The sequence below is a fragment of the Rhinatrema bivittatum genome, chromosome 5 (genome assembly GCF_901001135.1).
Source record: "Rhinatrema bivittatum chromosome 5, aRhiBiv1.1, whole genome shotgun sequence".
In the NCBI taxonomy this organism is placed as follows: Eukaryota; Metazoa; Chordata; class Amphibia; order Gymnophiona; family Rhinatrematidae; genus Rhinatrema; species Rhinatrema bivittatum.
Window position 1 is genome coordinate 102,419,789 of NC_042619.1, and position 21,546 is coordinate 102,441,334.

The 21,546-nt window shown below is 43.3% G+C and overlaps 1 protein-coding gene across 2 annotated transcripts in view; it reads right to left on the reverse strand.

Moving 5' to 3' along the window:
• Positions 1–21,546, reverse strand: part of STARD13 (StAR related lipid transfer domain containing 13) — a 336,460-nt gene that overhangs the window by 75,528 nt on the left and 239,386 nt on the right. For both annotated transcript variants that reach the window (XM_029602676.1, XM_029602677.1), the window contains exon 4: positions 14,048–14,111. In XM_029602676.1, coding sequence (XP_029458536.1) covers positions 14,048–14,111 — 64 coding nt within the window. The remainder of the gene's footprint in view (positions 1–14,047; positions 14,112–21,546) is intronic.

Below are 21,546 nucleotides of genomic sequence, written 5' to 3' on the forward strand. Positions count from 1 at the left end.
CATGAAGAAGTCCATTAACTGCTATTAATCAAGTTTACTTAGGGAATAGCCACTGCTATTAATTGCATCAGTAGCATGGGATCTTCTTGGTGTTTGGGTACTTGCCAGGTTCTTGTGGCCTGGTTTGGCCTCTTTTGGAAACAGGATACTGGGTTTGATGGACCCTTGGTCTGACCCACCATGGCAATTTCTTATGTTCTTATGTACCCTCTTGGGCCAAGAGGGCACTCGTTCAGGAGACTGAAGACCTGCGAGTCCACTCTAAACCCTAGGTGGACCTGCTGAGAGAGACAATGATGGTTGAAGGTATACCCAGTTTACTATTAGAAGTATGTTTTGAACATGAACAGTGTGGGGAGGTTTTTGGATCTCCCTTCCCCACTGGGATGTAGCGCTGAGGTAGCCTGATCCTCTTTGACTTTTTCCCAAGAAAAGTCCCCAGAAAATATCACCTAAGGATGAAAGAACCAGATCGGGAGACCCCAACCAGATCTCAACTCCTTGGGACCAGGATGAGCTGGGTGTTCATGGAGGAGATGACATAAAGTAGGATTTTTTGCTGTGAAGTTAAGGACCCCTTTAATAGCTGCTGGTTACGCAGTAAATATCACCATGGGAGCTCTACCTAGATACTTGAATAAAAGGACACCTACCTACAGAGAAATACCCTTGTACCAACAGTCAGATTTAACTTCATGTTTATGGATAAATGGACTTAATTTAATGATTATCAATCTGTAACTTTTACTTTAACATCCAGAGCCTGGTTCTGTTTGATTTATCATCAGCCTCTTACCCCAGGGGATGTACTTAGAGTCTACACACACACACTGGAAACAAGACACCATGGTCCGGGCCACAAGCGAGAATTCACCCCCTACAGAAAGAATCCACCTCTGGGATAGAGAGTACAAGCCATGGGAGGAGCGCTAGCCGGAGAAGCCCCGAAGATATAAATACGTTTGTGTACCCTTGGGACTTAATACCCCCACCACCCCGCTAAGGGTTATACGTATATGCAGATCACACCATTAAAATTGTATCTGATTTATAGATCTGGCAGCAGGAGAGCAAATTTAATTGCCACATATTGAAAATGTCTTCAAGGACAATTGATTTTTCCTCAGGCTGCAAGTATGTGAACGCTATAAAGGGAATAATAACAATTATATGGACTTTTTTTTTCCCACTTTCAATGGTTTATATTGGATTTTATTATTCTGTCCTACTGATATAAAGAGACACTGTGACTACTAGCGATTATACCACTGAAATAACAATTCTCGTTTTGAATAAGCCCCTGCAACTCGCACTAGAACCCGACCGAGCATCAGCAATTTTGACCATGAAACCATAAACATGGAGAAACCATGCAAGGAGATAAAAGGGAAACTGATGCTGCATTAATGAGCGTGGAAGTAAGCAATGCATTTCACTTAGGACTTCAGAGGTAAATAAATAGGCCAGTGTTTCCCGAACCTTTCAAGCCCAAAGCGCACCTAACTTTACCAAAAACGTTGTGTGGCACTGCAGGCTTCACGGAGCAGGCAGCGCGGACAAAAGAAGAGCTGGGGAAGCACTGAAAGCCCCATCAGACGCTCTTCCAAATTTTGATTTAACTTTTTGATTTACATGCCGCCTTGCGTGACTGGTTAGCCACTTCAAAGTGGATTACATTCAGGTACCGCAGGGTATTTGCCTGTTCTCGGAACAGTACCCCTGCTACCATTATTCATTCAGTTAGAATGAGAGAAATCAGACAGTTTGAAAAGAAATGCCAGATTGAACAGTTTCCTAAAATGTAAAAGCATGATGGAAAAGTTAGAAAAAAAAATGAAGAGAACTTATAGACACTGAAGAAATCTTTCGGTGACTAATTATCAGTGTCCTCTGGTTATTTTCTGGGCAATGAATTAATATTTTTAGATGAAAACACAGACATGCTTAATTTATATCTTCCTGTATATCATTAATTTTATCAATAGGATTGCTGATTTATTCATAACAAGGTTCTGTTCAATACACAAAAACCTGTGGTTGCCACCAACTCAGATTGCGTTGTGATGGAACCTCTCTAAAGGACGGTATATACAATTTTATAAAGAAATAAATAAAGAGGCTGAAAATTGTAAACATGGCCTGGGTTTTTTTTCAACCCTGTCATGGAGGTTGGTTGTTCTGATTAGATTAAATGCACTGCATGCAGCCAGGGTACCGTAATAAAACCGAACTCTGTCAAACTTTCTAGTAAGGCTAATTTTATACTTCATTAGTCTTGAAGTCACCAGCTGGTGGCTGTTACACAATGCTGCGTGCTGAATTATTTTAAAAGAATTGTTTGTACCACAAAGATGCCATGTATATACTGTAATGACACAGACGAAGCATTGATGGTTTATTTCTGTTTGCAAACTTTATTGTTTGGAAAACCAATAAACATATTATAAAAAAAATAAATAAAAGAATTGTTAACTAAGGCTATTGGTAGATTTTTAAAAAATTAACCAAACCTCAGATGGAACTGAGGGGCTAGAGAAGGAGAGCAGGTCAAAATGCAATTATTTTGCACCCCTTCTATTCCTCTCCCCCTATCGCATTTAGCTTAGAGGAAAATATATTGTGTCTTAAAGATTATGGTTTCCTTTTGTTTTGAGGGATTTTTTTTTTCACCTTTTATCTTGCTTTAGCATTTCTGTCACCCATAAAGGAACAATTCAGCAGTAACAGGAAGGGCCTGATATATCAAAGCTTTGTTCCCAAACTTTACCTGCGGGGGGGGGGGAACCTTGACCGTATCATGTCCTCAGCTATGTAAAAGTTATCAGAACCGATTAATGGAAACTGTTGCTTATACAACAAATTACCTGCCATTTAGCAACTAGTACCAATGCCAATCAAAAATGACGGGGGCCCAATGACACCAGCGCTTTTGATCCCTCTCCCCCTGTAACCCCCATGCCATAACCCCCTGTCCTTAGCAGTCCCCAAATGTCTGCTATGTTTCACCCTGCCCCCCTGCCCATGCTCTTCTTCCCTTTTTATCCCGTGGCAAGTGGCATCCCTCAGGGACAGCAATGATGACCTGCCTTGTCAGCCATGAAAATGTAAGATGGCACCAGTAAGGTTCCTGTGGATGTTGGCAGACGCTCCACATACATGCACAGTGCGTCACCTGCATGAAACAGAGAAAGGCCACACACACAGCAGCCCAACTGCTTTCCATGGGGGGGTCATTTTCAAACACCACCTCTTCCGCCTAAGCCTTCCCAGACTTGTGTAAATCCTGAGATTTTATTCAGTTCCACCGCCATCCTATGCCTTTCTATCTTATGTTTATAAATTATTACATAATTTTAAGAAATCTTATTTTATCTTAACTTGTCAGTATCATGTAAGATTTGTCATTGTTCTTTTCATCTTATTTTTATGGAATTATGAATGTTTTGACGTAACCCGCCTCGAACTTTGGAGGGGCAGGATATAAATACTTCTAAATAAATAAATAAAATGTGATTTTTACATGCATAAATGGGCTTTTTGGAAAATCACCCATGGGTCTGACCATATAAAAGAAAGTGTGGAAGCAATTTCGGAAGCAGTCTGGGTGGGCATGAAGCAAGTCAAGGGACCGCCCAGTAACTATGGTGGGGTAAAATGAGCTAAGAGTAGTGATCTGGGACAGATATCAGCTACATAGGAGTTCTCCCTCCCGTATGGAAGGGGCTAAGAAGCAGTTGCAGCATACTGCTGCCTGTTACAAGGCTGGTGGCGGTCATGGTGTCCGGTGATTTCCTGGAGACCATGCAGTGCTGGAGGAAGGCAGCCTAGCTTTAGGACCAAGGCAATGGAGGAGAAGACATCATCCTGGCTAAGACAGTAACATCGTAAGGGATAGCGGATAAATCGCCCATCCAGTCTACCCAGCAAGGTGTTTAGGGTTGTAACTGCTGCTCCACGTAAGTTACCTCTATGCACTCTGTGCAGTCACCCCCCTGGCATTCTGCATAGGGGTTGACACTACTTGCTCTGTGCAGCTTACCCCATGCAGAAAATGTGCCACAGTGCTTCATTTCCATACTCTTGCTATGAGAGATGCTCTGTATTTATTCCATGCCCTTTTCGTTTCCTTTACTGTTTTGCCACCCCCATACAAGTCACTGGTGAGGCCTAATCTGGAGAACTGAGTTCAATTCTGGAGGCTATATCTAAATAAAGGACAGAGATAGAATAGAAGTGATGCAGAGAAAGGCAACCAAAATGGTACGGGAGTCTGACCCAGAAGACATTTATTTAAAATGTTCCTATACTGCCATCCCTGGATAGACTGTTTGAAGCAGTGCAAAACAAAAGCAACAGTACAAAGTTACAGATATGAAATGAGACTTCAGGGCCTAAATATGTATATCCTAGAGGAGGGGGAGGGGGCATAGATACAGGCTTTTTTAATATCTGAAAGGTGTTAAAAATACACACCATTTCCAGTGTAACAGAAGCTAAGGAATTAAGGACCATGATATAAAGCTTCAGTGGCATAGAATCAGCAACAATGTCAAGAAACAGGTTTTTAAAGAAAGGCCGGTGGATTCCTGGAATGCTCTCCCAGATGAGGAGGTAAAGGCAAAAATGGAAACACAATTCAAAAGGGCATGGGATAAACACAGAGGATACCTAGTAGCAAGAGGCTGGAAACGAGCTGGTTCTTTGGTGGGCAATAAAATAAAGCATAGAATTAAAGTGGCTGGTTGCATCGTGAGCAACCATGTGGCATGTGATAAAAGGGCAGTAGGGAGATCAAAGTTTTTCATGACTTGTGTAGGTGAATAAATGATGTTGTTAAAAAAATCTGAGGCTTTGTTATCTATTATCTATTAAGTCCTGGGGGAATTCTGCGCAGAAAATGGCAGAGGAAACCCCGGCATGCCGTGAATGGCACGCAAAGATGAAGGCCCTGGTGTGATGTTTGCGGCGACGATGAAGGCCCCAGTGCGCCATTTGCGGCAAAGATGAAGGCCCCTGTGAGAGTGAATGTGTGTGTGAGAGGAGAGGGAGAGGGGTGTGAGAAAGGGGAGGGGGTGTGAGAGAGGAGAGGGGAGGGTGAGAGAGCATGGGAGGGGGTGTAGGAGAGGGGAGGGGGTGAGGGAGGGGAGGGTGAGAGAGCATGGGAGAGGGGAGAGTGAGAGAGGAGAGGGGAAGGGAGGGGGTGTAGGAGAGGGGAGGGTGAGCGAGAGGGTGTGAGAGAGAACATGGGAGGTGAGAAAGCGGGGGGGGGGGGGGGTCGCGGGGGAGATGCTTGAGTGTGGGTGCCAGAGAGAGGAAGCCTATATGAGAAGATTGTGAAGGAATGTGTATGTTTGTGAGAGATTGGGAGCGCGTGTGTATGAAAAAGGGATCCTGTGTATGTGAGGGTGCTAGACTGTGTGAAGGGATTGTGTATGTGTGAGACAGAGCCTGTGTGAAGGGGTGCATGAGAGAGAGACATAGGTAGTCTGTGTGAGGATGTATGTGTGAGAGAGAAAGGGAGCTTGTGTGGGGGTGTATGCAAGAGAGATGGCCCTATATGAGGGGGGATGTGTGTGTGTGCAAGAGAGTGAGGGAGCCTGTATGAGGGTATGTGTATGTGTATTAGAGAGAGGGAGCATGTGTGTGAGAGAGGGAGGGACAGAGGGAGCCTGTGTGAGGGGCAGTACTCAGAAAGGGGTCAAACTGTGGGATGGCGATAGAGTGGAAGGGGTTGAGACTAGAGGTGGAGGAGTTGGGGCCTGGGGGCAAAGTGGCCAGGGGAGTAAGGAGAGCAAGTGGAAGGGACACTCTTGCAGTGAATTTCTAAGGAAATTCTGCTCAAAATATTTAAAATTCTGCATCTCCAAGTAATTTTTTTCTGTATTAATTTAAAATGTAATTACTTAAAGACTGTCATGTAAATTGTGTTATTTTGACCAATATAAAGTTTGCAGAATTTTAAATTTTTGTGTGGAGAATTTTAAATTATTTTGCGCAGAATTCCCCCAGAAGTAAGAATCTCTATATATAAGGGCTTGTGTCGGATGGTTGGTCAGTCAATTGGTCACACTATTGTGTGTCTATCTGTGGCCGCTAGGTGGCGACTGGAACAATAGAAGATGCACTGGGCAAAGATAATGGGGCAGATTTTAAAAGCCCTATGCGCGGATCTATGCGCATAGGGGGGGTTACATGCGCAGAGCCTATTTTGCATAGGCCCGGCGACGCGCGCATGTCCCGGGGCTTGAAAAAAGGGGCGGGGCATGGGCGGTCCGGGGGCGTGGCCAGAGGCCTCCACAGGGCTTCTAGGCCGGGGGATCGCGCGCCGGCACTTGGCTGCGTGCGCATGTTATAAAAATCGGGCGTAGATTTGCGTGCGCCGGGTTGCGTGCACAAATCTACACCCGCGCATAGGTATTAAAATCTGCCCCAATATGCTCTGTCTAAAAAGCCCTGTCTTGCACACACACAGACACAGGCACACATACACACAGGCATATACATGGACCAGGCACAAAGGCACAAACACACAGGTATGGACTTCCCCCATGCACGGGCACAGGCACCCCTATACACACACGTAAACAGACATATACGTAAGCCAGGTAATTTTCACTAATATGCTCTGTCTGCGAAACCTTGTCTCTCACGCTCCCACACATAGGGACAAGCAGGCATAGGCATACACACATAGGTGCACATAAGCTCGCCAAGTGCACAGAAGTGCGCACAAGCTCGCACTAGCTCACACACTTGCATATAAGCTTGCACTGGATCACACATGTGCACACACTGGCTCGAACATACATATGCACACACACACACAAAGGCAGAGGCACACACACAGGCAGACATGCACAGACACAGGGACAGGTGCCCATAAACACAGGTTGCCTCAAACACTTACACACAGGCAGACACACACACAGGCTCCCCCAAACATACACGCATACATAAGCAGACACACACACACACACAGGCTCTCCCAACACACATACATACACAAGCACCCACACAGGTGGGTAGAGACATCCACAACCATATCCAAGCACAGGCCCCCACACCCACAGGCACACAGGTTAACACACACACACACAGGCTGTTATAGTCCAGATTATCCAAACAATGGCAGGGCACTTTTTGCTAGTTTCCATATAACTTGTTTCTTGAGATGCATTTTATGGTGGTGAGTTGACAAATTGATTTGGAGATGCATGGATATCATGATAGCACTGGAAATTTTCATGGCTACCTACTGTATGTTAATGCTAAATGTCAGATCTTTTGCCTGGGGTATGTGATGCAGATTTACATCAACAAACTCTTTAACAAAATTAATGTTATTTCAAAGTAGGTATATGTCAGCAAAGCATTCAGTTTGAAGAAGTCTGAAAAAACTGCTGCAATTCATAATCTAAGATGTTTAAAATCACACTGCTGCCTTCTCTTCAGGGAAATCAGCTTAGAAACATCTTATCTCAACATGCAAAATGCAGAGACATTTAACACCTTGAAAAGCTTGCTGGTCAAATTACCACTTTTGTTTTTGGTCTTGTGCCAAAACAAAAAAGAAATCCCCAAGTGCAAAATTAGTCTACAACTGTGCAACTTAGCATAGATGACTATTTTCCAAATGAATCTTATAATACCCTCACTTACCACTGGAAAAGGGCAAATCCTTTTCACAGGAAATCACAAACATGAGAAATGTCTGACAAGGCACCTTTTCGGGGTTGCATCCAGAGGAAGAATATAATTATCACGTCTGCCATCACATGCCTTTGACTTTACTGAGGGTTTGCACCTTTCTTAATTAGTTGAAAAGCAAGATATTTACAGTCCTGCCAACTGAGGAAATCAAATCCAATCTTGGCTTTACAAGTATCTCACTACCTACGTGGCACCATGGTCAATAACTGTTTTCATGTAGGATCTTCTACAGACCAAATATAAAGACATTTGTCTATTACATGCGCCAGAAAAGCCCTTGCAAATGTTAGGCATCCTTCTATTTTATTAAGGGAAAAAAAAGGGGGAGCACTGGCAGGCAGAGACACCATCTCTTAAGAATTCTGGAATTTGTAGTTCTGTTTTTCCAAGTGCAAATCTCATAAGAACATGCCATTCTGGGTCAGACCAAGAGTCCATCAAGCCCAGCATCCTATTTCCAACAGTGGCCAATCCGGGCTACAAGAACCTGGCAAGTACCCCAAAACTAAGTATATCCCATGCTACTGATGCTAGTAATAGGTGGGCCCGATATTTAATCGGAGCCCACGGGTTACCTGGGGGAGGGCCGGTCTGCCGGGCGCGTCGCGTGATGTCATCGGGGCGCGCCGCAAAGTGCGGCGCGCCCCGATGATGTCGGGGCATGAGCCAGCCCCAGTGGGGGCGTTCCGGGGCTAGCGTCAGAGGGAGGGGCGGCGCCGATGGGAAACGCCGCCCCTCCAAGGGGCGTTCCGGTGGCCGGCGTCATCGGCCCCGATGACGCCGAAGCCCGGATCCCGCCCCTTTTGGGGCGTTCCTGCGGCCGGCGTCATCAGAAGGGGCCGGCTCGGCCTGATGACGCCGGCCGGGGTTTAAAGGGCCGGTGCCTCGAGGCAGCCGGCCCTTTTTCCCTGGCAATAAATAGATATATATATGTATTGGCCCGGGGTGGTGGGTTATTATGATTACATTGTGTGCTGTTATGGTTAAATAAAAGCTGCGGCCAGTTTTACCCAATGATACGTTTTGAGTGGTCATTAAGCACTGCAGGTGGGCGAGCGCCCGGGAACAAAGGAAGTCACGAGTCCCAGAGTCAATAGCAGTGGCTATTTTCTAAGTCAACTTGATTAATAGCAGGGCAGAGGCATAGAATGAGTTTAAAACAGCAATGTGTGGGGCTGGCCCGGTGCATCAGTGGCAAGGTGGATAGAGATAAATTGCAAGAGGTTCTTGTGAAACTGGAAGATTGGGCATGCAAATGGCAGATGAAATTTAATGCGGACAAATCGCAAGGTGATGCACATAGGGAAAAATAAACCATGCCAGAGTTACATGATGTTAGATTTCAAGTTAAGAGTTACCACCCAGGAAAAAGCTCTGGGCATCATATTGGAAAAAACATTGAAACTGTCTGCTCAGTGTGCTGTTGCAGTCAAAAAAGCAAACAGAATGTTAGGAATATTAGGAAGCAAATAGTGAATAAAACGGAGAATGTCTTTATTTATTTATTTATTTATTTATTTATTTAGCATTTTTATATACCGACGTTCTCGATACAAATATCAAATCAGGTCGGTTTATTGCTCTATGGTGAGATTGCACTAACCAAAATGATAAAGGGGATGCAATGGCTCTGCTTTGAGTAAAGGCTAAAGAGGTTAGGGCTGTCCAGCTTGGAGAACAGATTGGGGGGGGGGGGGGGGGGGGTGATATGATGGAATTCAGATAACTCTTTCAGATAATAGAAGGACTGGGTGACCTCCATGAAGCCAGCAAGTAGCACACTGAAAACATATTGGAGAAAATTCTTCTTCACTCAATGCACAATTAAGCTCTGGAGTTCGTTGTCAGAGGATGTGCTTAAAGAAGTCAGCTTAGCTGGGTTTAAAAAAGGTTTGGGCATGTTCCTGAAGGAGAAGTCCATAAACTTCTATTAGTCAAGTTGATTTAGATAATAGCCACTGCTTATTACCGGCATTAGTAGCATGGGATCTGTTTAATGTTTAGGTATTTGCCAGGTACTTGTATTCTGGATTGGCCACTGTTGGAAACAGGATGTTGGGCTTGATGGCCCCTCGGTCTGACCCTGTATGTCAACTTCTTATATTTTTAAGGCAAGTGCTGAGTGCTGCCATGTAGAGGACCTGAGTTCAGTTCCTGGGCTAGGACTCTGCTCTCCAGGCCAGCCATGGATGGGGGGATGCTACTGCAGAAGCAGCAATTCACTGCTCCCAGAGGAAGGGAAGCCCCAGCCATTAACCAATAGCAACATCTAATAGCCACACTCAGGCTCTGAAGGAAGCCACAACCTGTGGTCCCCTGGCAGAGGACTATAGCTGCAATGACTAGGCTAAGTGAGATGGGAGGGCATATAAAATAGAAGAAAAAAACAGCTAGTTGCAAATAAAGGTGCAGAATACAATTTAGTTCTTAGATTTTTGCCTTTTTATTATGGTCATGCCTCTTCTTCTTTAAAAAACAAAACAAAACCAAACAACCAAACTCTCTCAACTCTCCAGTTGTTTGTGCTCATCTGTGAGTTCTGCATATGAGTGCGGTACCTGCACAATGTTCTGCTAACAGTCAGTACAGCAACATTATTATTTACTCTGATATAGAACAATAGGAGTGGCTCAGGGCCAGCTTTTAGGGTATTTATTTATGGATTTTTATATACTGCGGCTCGTTAGCAAACATCACCTTGGTATGTTTGCTCTGCTGCCCACTGGCAGAGATATCCTTGGGGGGTCAATGGGAAAACTGCCCTGATACCTATGCTTTGGTGGGGCAGGGAGGGGAAGGCCTGCACTGCACTGTTGTGGTAGCACCAGCAGTAAGGCTACAGTGCAGGCACACTATGTAGGATGGGCATAATCTCAGGCAACGATGTGCAGATGTGCCTGTTCCGTGGGCACAGTTGCAAATGCCCTTCTACCTGTGACTGGTACCTGTTGAGGAATGCAGAAATTGTTTGTAGGGCCAAGAAACTACTGCCTATCCAGGAACTGCTGAAGCCACTGCCAAAGGAGAGGAAGAGCTAGAAGCTGCTGCAGGCAACAGGAGAGGCTCTGGGTAGATAGGCAGCCTGATAAAAGAATGGGGGGGAGGGAGGGGTATGTTGGGAAGGAGGAAAGAAAGAGAATGACAAATGAGCAGTTGCTGCTGGGCAAAAAGTGGTGGAGAGAGAAGAAAGACATTTTACTGCTGGAAAGGAGAAGAAGGGAGATGGATGCTGGCCAGGGAGGATGGGGGTGAGGGAGGTGGAGTTGAGAGAGGGGGATGCTGCAGGCAAGGGGAAAGGGAGATATTGGGCAGGGAAAGGAAGAAAGAAGGGGGATGCAAGTGGTGGGCAGGAGTGGGGGAATTGAGAAAGAGATGCTGTTAGATAGAGGAGAGAAAGAAATTTTATACTATTTCAACTATTTTTACATAACATGAGGCACTTCATTTTTAACAACTGAAAGGGAGAAATCCATAGCATTTACATTAAGTATTTTAATTTGTTTTCTTTTAATATGATTGTATTTTATTATGTTTTACCTGTTTATTGTATTTTATTTTGTTTTTATTTACCATTTTTATGAATATTTGCTCTTTATTTAATGTATTGTTATTTATGTTTTCAACATGGAAACCATTGTGATGGCCAATCTGAACGATGGTATATAAGAGCTTAATAAATAAATGCTACTGAGCATTAATGAAGAGGGAGGAGGCATGCCAAGCAGGAGGTGGAGGGAGAGAGAGAATAATTCTTCTGGGCATGAGGAGAAAGAGAAGGGGAAGCTGGACAGGGAAGAGAGAGGGCACAGGATGCTTCTGGGAGGTTAGGAATAGAGAGGAAGGTTGGACAGCTGAGACAGAGTAAAGGGGTTCCTGCTGGGCAGAGAGACAAAGAGAGACTGAAGGGGGTCCTAAGGGGTAGGGGTGAGAGATAGAAGAAGATATTGATTGTGCTACTGTTGCTGTTACCAAAAGAAGGCGCACTGGGCTGGAGCCATTGGAACTTGAATTTTTCACAAGGTGAGCCACAATTTCAGTTTTTACCAGGGAATGGTAAACTTTAAACACCTTTGATCATGGCTGGAAAACTTTTGGGCATTAGGTCACCCTGGTGGCTAAAATTTAAGCCTTGGAGCCAAACCGAAGGGATGCTGAGGTCAGGAAGATATGGCAGCTGCCACTGGCAGGGCTGAGAAGAAAATATTGCGGTGGCTGGCAGGGCCCAAGAGAGAAAGGAAGAATTACGGCAGTGGCTGAGTTCAGCCGAGGAGAGACAGAGCTGCGGTGGTGGTGGCTGACAGCATCTAGTTGGGAGGGAAATTTTGTGGCAGCTGCTGCTGGCAAAACTGGGGAGTTGTAGTGGCTGCCAAGGGTGGGAGAAGATCAAATGGAGGGAGGAGACAATGCGGAGTGTTAGGGGGAGAGTGCCTGGGTTAAAAGAGGGCAAAGAAAAGAAAAAAAAAAGCATAAAGCAAAAAAAAATTTAGACAAAAAAAAAAAGACAAAAAGAAAAGGCAATATAGCTAAACAGAAGGAAAAGAGTGAAAAGCCAACAAGTGAAAAAAAAATACTCTGGCTGCTAAAACTTTTTATTTGGCGCCCAAGATTTATAATTTTTTTTTTACCTCTGTTTTTAGTTTCTCATAAATTCAGGTTTGTCTAGCTAATTCCTAGACATGTTAGCCAGATAAATGCTGATCTTTAGTGTTATCCAGCTAATATACAGGCCGATTCAGTACGGACGCACATTTTCAACGCACTATTATTACCCCTTATATAGTAAGGGGTAATAATAGCGCCTGGAAAACACGTGGAAAACAGCCAAGCCGCACATTTTACCCTTAGAAATTAACGCCTGCGCAAAGGCAGGAGTTAATTTCGGCCGGCACCGGGAAAGAGTACAGAAAAGCAGAAAAAACTGCTTTTCTGTACACCCTCCGACTTAATATCATAACGATATTAAGTCGGAGGCCCCAAAAATAAAAATAAATAAAAAATCTTTTAAAAAACAAACAAAAAAACCTGCCTGCGGGTTGGAAGACGGACGCTCAATTTTGCCGGCATCCGTGTTCCGAACCCTTTTTACCGCGGGCTCTCATTTGCATACTGAATCGCACGGCCAGGAAACTGGCCTGGGTGCGCGTTGGGAGAACGGGCGCTCGCCTCAAAGCGCCTGCTCTCCCGCGCGGTTTACTGAATCGACCTGTTAGTCAGATAACTTTAGGACAGTGAAAAGGCAGTCCCTAAAGTTAGAGGGATAAACCACTCCAGCTAACTTTAAGATAGCTGGGTATGTTCAGCGATGTGCCCGAGAGTTTATCTGGCTAACTTTCCAAGCTGGCCAATGGCTGAATAAGGACGTCTTAGGATCTAATTCAGTAAGGCTTTTCCCCCAATTCTATGTGTATAGTTTTTTTACCTTATGTGAATCAGCCTCTCTGGGAATGAATCGGTTTTTAACAATTCTCTGAAGAAATATTTTTGCTAGTACTTCTGTTTTAAAAACCAGGACTCTCTCTAAGGATACATGATGACCTGGAGTTAGCTGTCACATAGTGTACATATATAGAGAGAGAGAAGGAAGGCTGAGACCAAATGTACTGTCGAGCCTTGCTCTGTGTTCCTTTCTTGTGCCATACCATTTTGGGTGTGGGGTTTGTATGCACACTATTTTACTGTACTACATGCAATGTCACACTTCCACCAACAGGCTCAGATTAGCACATAGGCTTCAGTTTTCTTGGAAAGCGTGGACTAAATCATTTAGTATTGTTGACTGGAAAGTAAACATGGCTTGGGTCAAAAACTTCTTGCAAATAGCAGCTTAACTGTTACAAAGGATCTTTTACACAAATGCTTAAATGAAGAGAAATGTTTTGCATTCCTGACTGAAGCCCTTAAAGCCTGCGATAATGTTTTTGTTGAATAAGGAGGTTTACCATCATATTCTTAGTGGTTAGTAAGCCTGCATAGGCCACCATAAAGCTTTTGTATTCATTAAAGAAACCCAACTTTCTTCTAGGCTTTTCTATGCTGCTTAATAATAACTGTATAACCCCATATATACTTGGAAGGAACTTGTATAAAGCCTTTTATAACATACAACACTCTCTTGCCATCTCCTTGTTCTTGCTGAGAATAAAGGGCTATCAAAATGCGTTTAAAAGTAAAGCCTTCTTACAAAATGCTGGCAAACAATAAGATGATACCTATACAAGTATGGCATACATTATACATTTGCAAAAATCACCAAAACTTCTGAATTGATGTCACAGCTGAGGAAAAGGCCCACTGTAGCTAGTAACTGGAAAACATTTTAATCAAAATTTCAATTTACCTTCTTCCTTTGGAAATTCACATCAAGTTTCATTGAGGCACACTTGTTGAGTGTGTTCAGTCGTCTGAAAGTAAAACAGAATCCAACAATTAACATCCCGCTGACTAAAGGGGCTGCTTTTTTGCGCTTTCTTGGTTGATGGGTCTTCAAGGGTTGCCCTCCCATGCTGCTCATGCCACTCTTTAAGTTTTTAGGAAAACATCTGAAAATTTGCTTTGCTTCTGTCAAAAGCAAAATAAGCAACTCCTATAAATGCAAGTCGGTAGCCTAGAAAAATAGACTCGTTAGCAAATTTGCCCAAGAAAGCTCTGAAAGCTATCAGAATGAATTTGCTGCAATCCTTAAAAGGCAATTTATAAGTCAAAGATTTTAAGGAACTCCTTCTGCACTTTAGTCAGTTCATATTCCCTTGCAAATCAACGGGAGGGGCCCAGTTCTGAAAGCTGTAACTGTCCTTGCTCCTTTTAGCCAATAGATCAAGACTCCACCTAATGACACATTCCAAATGCCTTATCAAATGTAACAGACAACAGGATGAATCACCTCACAGAAGAGATCAGATTCGAGGTAAATAGGGCAACCTAAACCTCTAATCTGATCACACATTTTTGCATTTTAACTGTGTTACTCTAAACCTTACAGTCTAATTTCAATTAGGAAACTGAGGAGTTTAAAATTCTCTCACAGGATTTGCTGCATATGAAAACTAAGAGTAAAATCATTTTTTTTTTTTTTTTTTTTTTACTATTCCTGTTTTTTTTGTACACAAATTAGAATGTCTAAGGCCATATTCTCCAAGAGTCCAACAAACTATTTTTCACACAATTTGGCATGAGAAAATTTAGAATGGATACATGTTTACCTCTCAGAGGAATTTAGAAAGCCAAGGTGATATACATGAGATAAATGCCAGCTCTGGTCTTAGTGCATTAATAGTTTTATACAATATCTTTTAGGGGGAGGGCAAGGGGCTGTGCAATCTTAGATGGAGGCATATCAAAAAGAAGACTCCATTTAAGGGGATTTCAAATAATATATTACCCATATAACTTGCAATGGACTGTTTGAAATATATTGTATTTGAGTTTGAACTGCATATATTCAAAAGCATGACAGAAGAGGACTGACCTAATGTGATACTCCTTATGACCATGAATTATTAACAACGCTGGAAGCTACCTTGAGCATTATTAGAAAGTTGGGATAAAAAGCTTATTTTATTATTAGAAGCAGAAATGGCATGCATTTCAAATTCATTTGAAAAATAATTAAATACTTTCTGTTATGCGATTATTTTTGCTTTTAACCCTTTTCTCCCTCCATCGTCCACCACTTCCCCACCCCAGAGAGCACACCTGTGTGACTTTGGGAACTCTCGCCAGTGTGAGGGTGGGGGGATACTCTCTCTGAGACACGCCCTCAGCATGGATTGTTGGCCAGCAGGGGCCACCACTACATAAGAACATAAGAACATGCCATACTGGGTCAGACCAAGGGTCCATCAAGCCCAGCATCCTGTTTCCAACAGTGGCCAATCCAGGCCATAAGAACCTGGCAAGTACCCAAAAACTAAGTCTATTTCATGTTACCGTTGCTAGTAATAGCGGTGGTTATTATCTAAGTCAACTTAATTAAGAGCAGGAAATGGACTTCTCCTCCAAGAACTTATCCAATCCTTTTTTAAACACAGCTACACTAACTGCACTAACCACATCCTCTGGTAACAAATTCCAGAGTTTAATTGTGCGTTGAGTAAAAAAGAACTTTCTCCGATTAGTTTTAAATGTGTCCCATGCTAACTTCATGGAGTGCCCCCTAGTCTTTCTATTATCCGAAAGAGTAAATAATCGATTCACATCTACCCGTTCTAGACCTCTCATAATTTTAAACATCTCTATCATATCCCCCCTCAGCCGTCAGCAGCATCTTTCCTCCCTCTGTGTGCCTGAGCGCACCATCTCCACAATACATACTGGATGAACTGGCATGATGAATCTGTGCTTTATTAGCATTTTATTTATTTATTTATATTTTTATAGTCCGCTTTTCACACTTTTTTGGGCACTTCAAAGCAGATGACATTCGGGTACTGTAGGTATTTCCCAATCCCAGTAGTTTGTGTCAGAAGTACTTTTAAGTTTCTCTGACATGGTCTTTCATGGAAAGGGTAGGGAATGCATGGAATGGTATCCCAGTGGAGGTGGTGGAGACAAAAATAGTAATAGAATTCAAGAAGCATGGGATAAGCACAGAGGATCCCTAGTTGCAAAACTGTGAGGGGAAAAAGCCAGAGACTAACTGAGGTCTATGGCAATGCACGAGAAATGACATTGGGTACATTAAGAGAGTCTTGAGGTTCTCAACTGCAATGATATTATATGTTTCTTTAATGCTTTGGGATGTTTTACATTACCATTTCGATATTTCTGGTGCCCAAATCTCCTCTCGCTACTGAAAACAATGGGGTTGATGCAATAAGGTGTGTGCTGAAAATGGGCGCTCGAAACTAAGCGCCCAGTTTTCCTAACGCGTGTGCAGCCACATCCCCTGGGTGCCCGATGCAGTCTTTAAATGAGAGGCTGCATAAAAAAGGGCATGCTAGGAAGAGTTGTGTGTCCGTGGCGCTCAATATGAGTGTCTGTTTTTATCCCGCGCCTTCAGCCTGATTTTTTTTTTGTTATTTTGCTGAGGTTGCTGAAGTGTCATATTAAGCGCCCCTTACTACTGTGCGGATGTAAGAAATCAAGCCAATAAACATTTTTTTCTCCACTGCAAGCGGTAAATTAAACTGCCACGACGACACTAAGTAGAAGGATACACTCGTCGTAACACAGAGGACTGTATTTTTATTTTTTTATTCCTCATGAGCCTTTGACTCGCATATTGACTTTACTGTATCTCCAGGGCTGGAGTTAAATTTGCTGCGTTGAAAAGAATGTGTTGGGTGCCCAGCGCTTTCCTGCATGGAGGGGTGATAGTTAATGGCCTCATCTACATGGAATTTACATGTGATGGGCTCTATTGGCTACGCATTTCTTTAGGGGCGTGTTTTGGACGCGCTAATCTCCTTAGTTCATTGGGTGCTAGTCTAGTGTGTACAAAACGCGCGTCCAACTACACGTAAACCTGTGTGCTAGGCTGGGGGCGCTTTATTGCATCAGCCCCAATGTATTTATTGATTTTGGATTTACAGTCTAAGGGGCTGGTGTAATATGTGTTGAAATTAGCGCAGATTTTTACTCTTGTTTTTGTGTGCATTTTTCCATGGTAGATTAACCCTGGTATTTAACAGGATTTTAATGCAAAAAAATATATGCTAAAACAGGAGTAAAAACCAGTGCTAAAATTAGCACAGGCACATGCAAATCCCATGTTAAAAAAAGGAATTAGCTATTCCCTGGTAATACAGGGAAGTGTGTTAAAGGGCAGACAGCTTAAAGTGCATTTTCTTAATGTTGGAAAATTAACTCCTGGGTAAGAGCAGAGTAAGCACAGCAACAGAATAATTTCAACCACCAGAAATGTGAGTTTACTTCACCTCAGACCCAGGGGTTCGATTTCCATCATAAATTCTCAGGGAAGGCACCTACAGCTGGACGGTATGCAGATGCTGTGCATTCCGACTCTGGCATACTGTTTAGCTGTAGGTGCTCACCTCGGATTTTACACTGTGTTTAGCTAGCTATAGGTGGCCACCCCAGTGAGCTTATACTTTGATTTTATTTGTCATACCTTGCCAAAATGGCACTGCTTGAAAGATTGGTGCTGTGCATCTCAACTTTTGGGCACATTTTCGTATTCAAGGCCATTTTGGCAAGGCATGGCAAGTAAAACCAAATCTCTGAAAAAAGCACCTACAGTTAGCTGGACAAAATGTAAGCTCCCTGGGGCGGGCACCATGTCTGAACAGAACATACTTTGGCACTATGGTGTGCTGTTAAGCAAGAAAGCCTGTAACTGGTACCTGTTTCAGAGTGCTTACACTAGAATTTTAACTCCTGTGTCTGAGGTGGAGTATACTTACATTTCTGGAGGCCAATATTGTCTATTGTATGCTCAGTGCTGAACTCCACCTCAGACCTAGGAAAGAGTTAAATTTCCAGCATAAGTGTTTTGGGGAAGGCATGTAAAGCAGAACAAACTATAAGATCTCTTGGGAAGGCACTTACAGCTGAGCAGTATGCCAGGAGGTGGGACACACAGCACCAAAGTGCATACTGTTCAGCTGAAAGTGTCTGCCCCAGAGAGCTTATACTTTGCTCAGCTGTAGGTGCATGCCTCAGGGAGCTTTCTCTGGAAATGTAACTCCTTTCTTGGTCTGAGGTGGAGTAAACTCATATTTCTAGAGGTCACTGTTATTCTTTCGCTGTGTCCAGTGTGGTAGAAACAGCTAGACACTATCACATGGCACAGCAATATAATAACATGGCCACAAGAAATATGAGTTAACTTTTACTCCACTTCAGACCTAGGACTTAAAATGCCAGTGTTTAGCCAGCCAAAGCAATTTCAATTGTTCAGCCATACATATACAAATACACCAACACTCACCAACTCCCACACCACTCACACCCCCACCTACCAACACAGTCCACCTACAACACTAACCCCCTCCCCCGCCCTGTTAACATACAGAGTGGGGAAGGACTACAGAGTGGACAGTACAAAGGGGTGAGAGTGCACACTCTCACACTTCTCCCTGATGGACAGTATCAATCTCTTCTGCTACTACTATTACTACTAATCACTTTTAGAGTACCTAGTGTTATTTGACATATGCAGCGCTATACAAAAACAAAAGAGACAGTTCCTTCTCAGTAGAGCTTATGATCTAATCAAGACAAAATACAAGGCAAAAGAGACTTTGGGAATTTAATTTATTGAGAACATGATTAAAATCAATAAGGCTGTAAGTGGGATAATCAGTAGGGAAGCCAACTTTTCCACAGACCTGGACTGGACACTTGAGGATGGTAGGGGAGTGTGCCATTCCCCTGCCACCCCCTTATTTGCATACATTTGCTTCACTGCCCCTGAACATGATTTCATACTGATTACCCTCCAATTTCTGCTATTCACGCTCTCTCCCTCACACACATCCATGCTCTCTTTCTCTCTCACACATACACTCTTTCTCCCACTGTATTTCATACACATACAAGCGCTCTTCTTTTTTCACTCACATATATGTTCTCTCTCACACGTGCACGTATATGCTCTCTCTCACTCCCATCACATACATATTATCTCCCATACACATGCTGTTTCTCTTTCCCATTCACATACATACTTTCCCACATACACATGCTCATGCTCTCTCTCACAAACACACACACATGCCTCTCACTCAGGCTGGGCCTCTTCCCATGAGATTCACTTGCACCCAGCAGAAAGCTGGAGACGGAGTCTGAGTCCGATGCAGCATCACAGGGGTCTCCACAGTCTGCCCTAGTTTTCTTACTCTTCTGCAACGTGGGTGTTTTCATCATCAGTGAACCACCAATCACACCCCAGCCTGCAACTCTCCACCATTCCTTGGGGTCCCTGCTCCATTATTTTCACTGACATACAAACTCCTAGTCCTGGCATGCATCTCCTGCCATTGGCTGCATGGAACTGTGCCTGATTGGTCAAAGCATCCACCCATCACACCCAGGGGAGTGGAATGATTCACAGGTATACTGAGTAACTGGTGCCTTCCTCCTTTAGCCACTGCGACAGAGCGGGTTGGGATCTGCCAATCATCCCCACTGGGTCTTCTTCTGGCTGCCAGGTTGGGGATAGGTCTGTACTTCTGACTGGACATTTCAGTGCCCAGTAACCTTTGTAACTTGACAGTATATAATTAGTTTGAAAATCGGTATGTCCAATTCAGAACCAAGCAGTTGATCATCCTAATAATCGGTGGTTAAGATTTAAAAGCAGCCTCGAAAAGATGGGTTTTTAGACTAGATTTGCAAAAGGCAAGAGAGGAAGTATGACTCCATCAGCTCAGGAAGTTTATTTCACACATATGGTACAGCCAGATGGAAAGCATGGAGTCAGGAATTAACAATAGAAGAGAAGGGCATAGAAGGGAGTGACTTGCCTCATGAGCAGAGCTCACAAGGAGGGTTGAAGGCAAAGGTAAGCAAGGAGAGATGGTGAGAAGCTACAGAGTCAAGGCTCTTGTAGATGATTAAGAGATACTTGTAACTGTATGCGGAAATGGATAGGGTCCCATTGTAGTGACTTGAGAAGAGGGTTTATATGGGTGTAATGACGTTGGTGATAGATAAGTTGCATAGCTGAATTTTGCATAGATTGTAGTGGAGAGAGATGATTCATTGAGAGACCTGTAAAAAGCAAGTTGCAGAAGTCTAAGCAGAAGGTGATGAGAGAGTAGAAAAGGGTTCTGGTACTGTGCTTAGAAAGGAAAGGACACATTTTGGTGATGTTAAAATGAAAGAAAATACATGTTAGTAGCATTTTGGATATGTGTAAAGAGAAGAACAGACAGAAGTCAGAGATCATTCCAAGGTTACAGGCTAAGAAAATTATAGTGTTATCTACAGAAATAGAGGAAGAAGGAAGAGGCGAAGTAATCTTAGTGAGAAAGATAAGGAGTTCTGTCTTTTCTATGTTGGGGCCGATATTCAGCCGCAGATAGCTATCCAGTTAACTTGACTGGGATATTCGCAGAGCGGCCGCGCAGCTGAATATAATCGCTTATAAGTATATCCGGATAAGTATATCTGGCTAACTTTAGGACACCCCTACAGCGTGACCAGAATTAGATGTGTAGGTTAATTGGCTAAGTCCAAATATCGAAGTTAGCTGCATAACTTATGCAGCTAACTCTAGCCCACTCCGAAATGCCTCCCATCTACTCCTGAATTATGCAGCTAGAATTTAGCCGCAGAAGGCTTCAAATTTTGCCGTTTTGCTATTTAGACAGATAACTTTTCAGTTATCTGTCTAAATGACTTCTGAATTGAGTTTAAGATTGTGGTGGGACATCCAGGTAGCAATATCAGACAAAAAGTCTGAGATCTGGGAAGCATAAAGATTGCAATGAAAGCCCTGAGAGGGGATCAGAGCACCAACAGAGGGGCCTGCTGGATGTACCCTCGCCTGCACATGCCTGCTGTATGAGAGATTGTGCGTTCTCGATTGCAACTCCGGCTCTCTCGAACACATTCCCTGAAACACGACGACTGGTAGACAGCTCGAAGACCTTCAAGCAGTCTCTAAAAGGTACTTTTTTAATAACTTGAATCAGAATGGTATGATGTTTGCACATTTCTGAAATTTTATGTATGTTTTTTCTTTGTACATCACCTAGTATTTAGGCAATTAACACATTTTAATAAAGATAAAGATAGTGTAGAGAAAGAAAAGAAGACAGTTGCCAGTAGAAGAGTATCTACTAAAGGACACACTAAAAGTACGATGAGAGAGGTAAAAAGAAAATCAAGATAGGAGGGAGTTCTGAAATCCAAATGAGGACAGAGTATGAA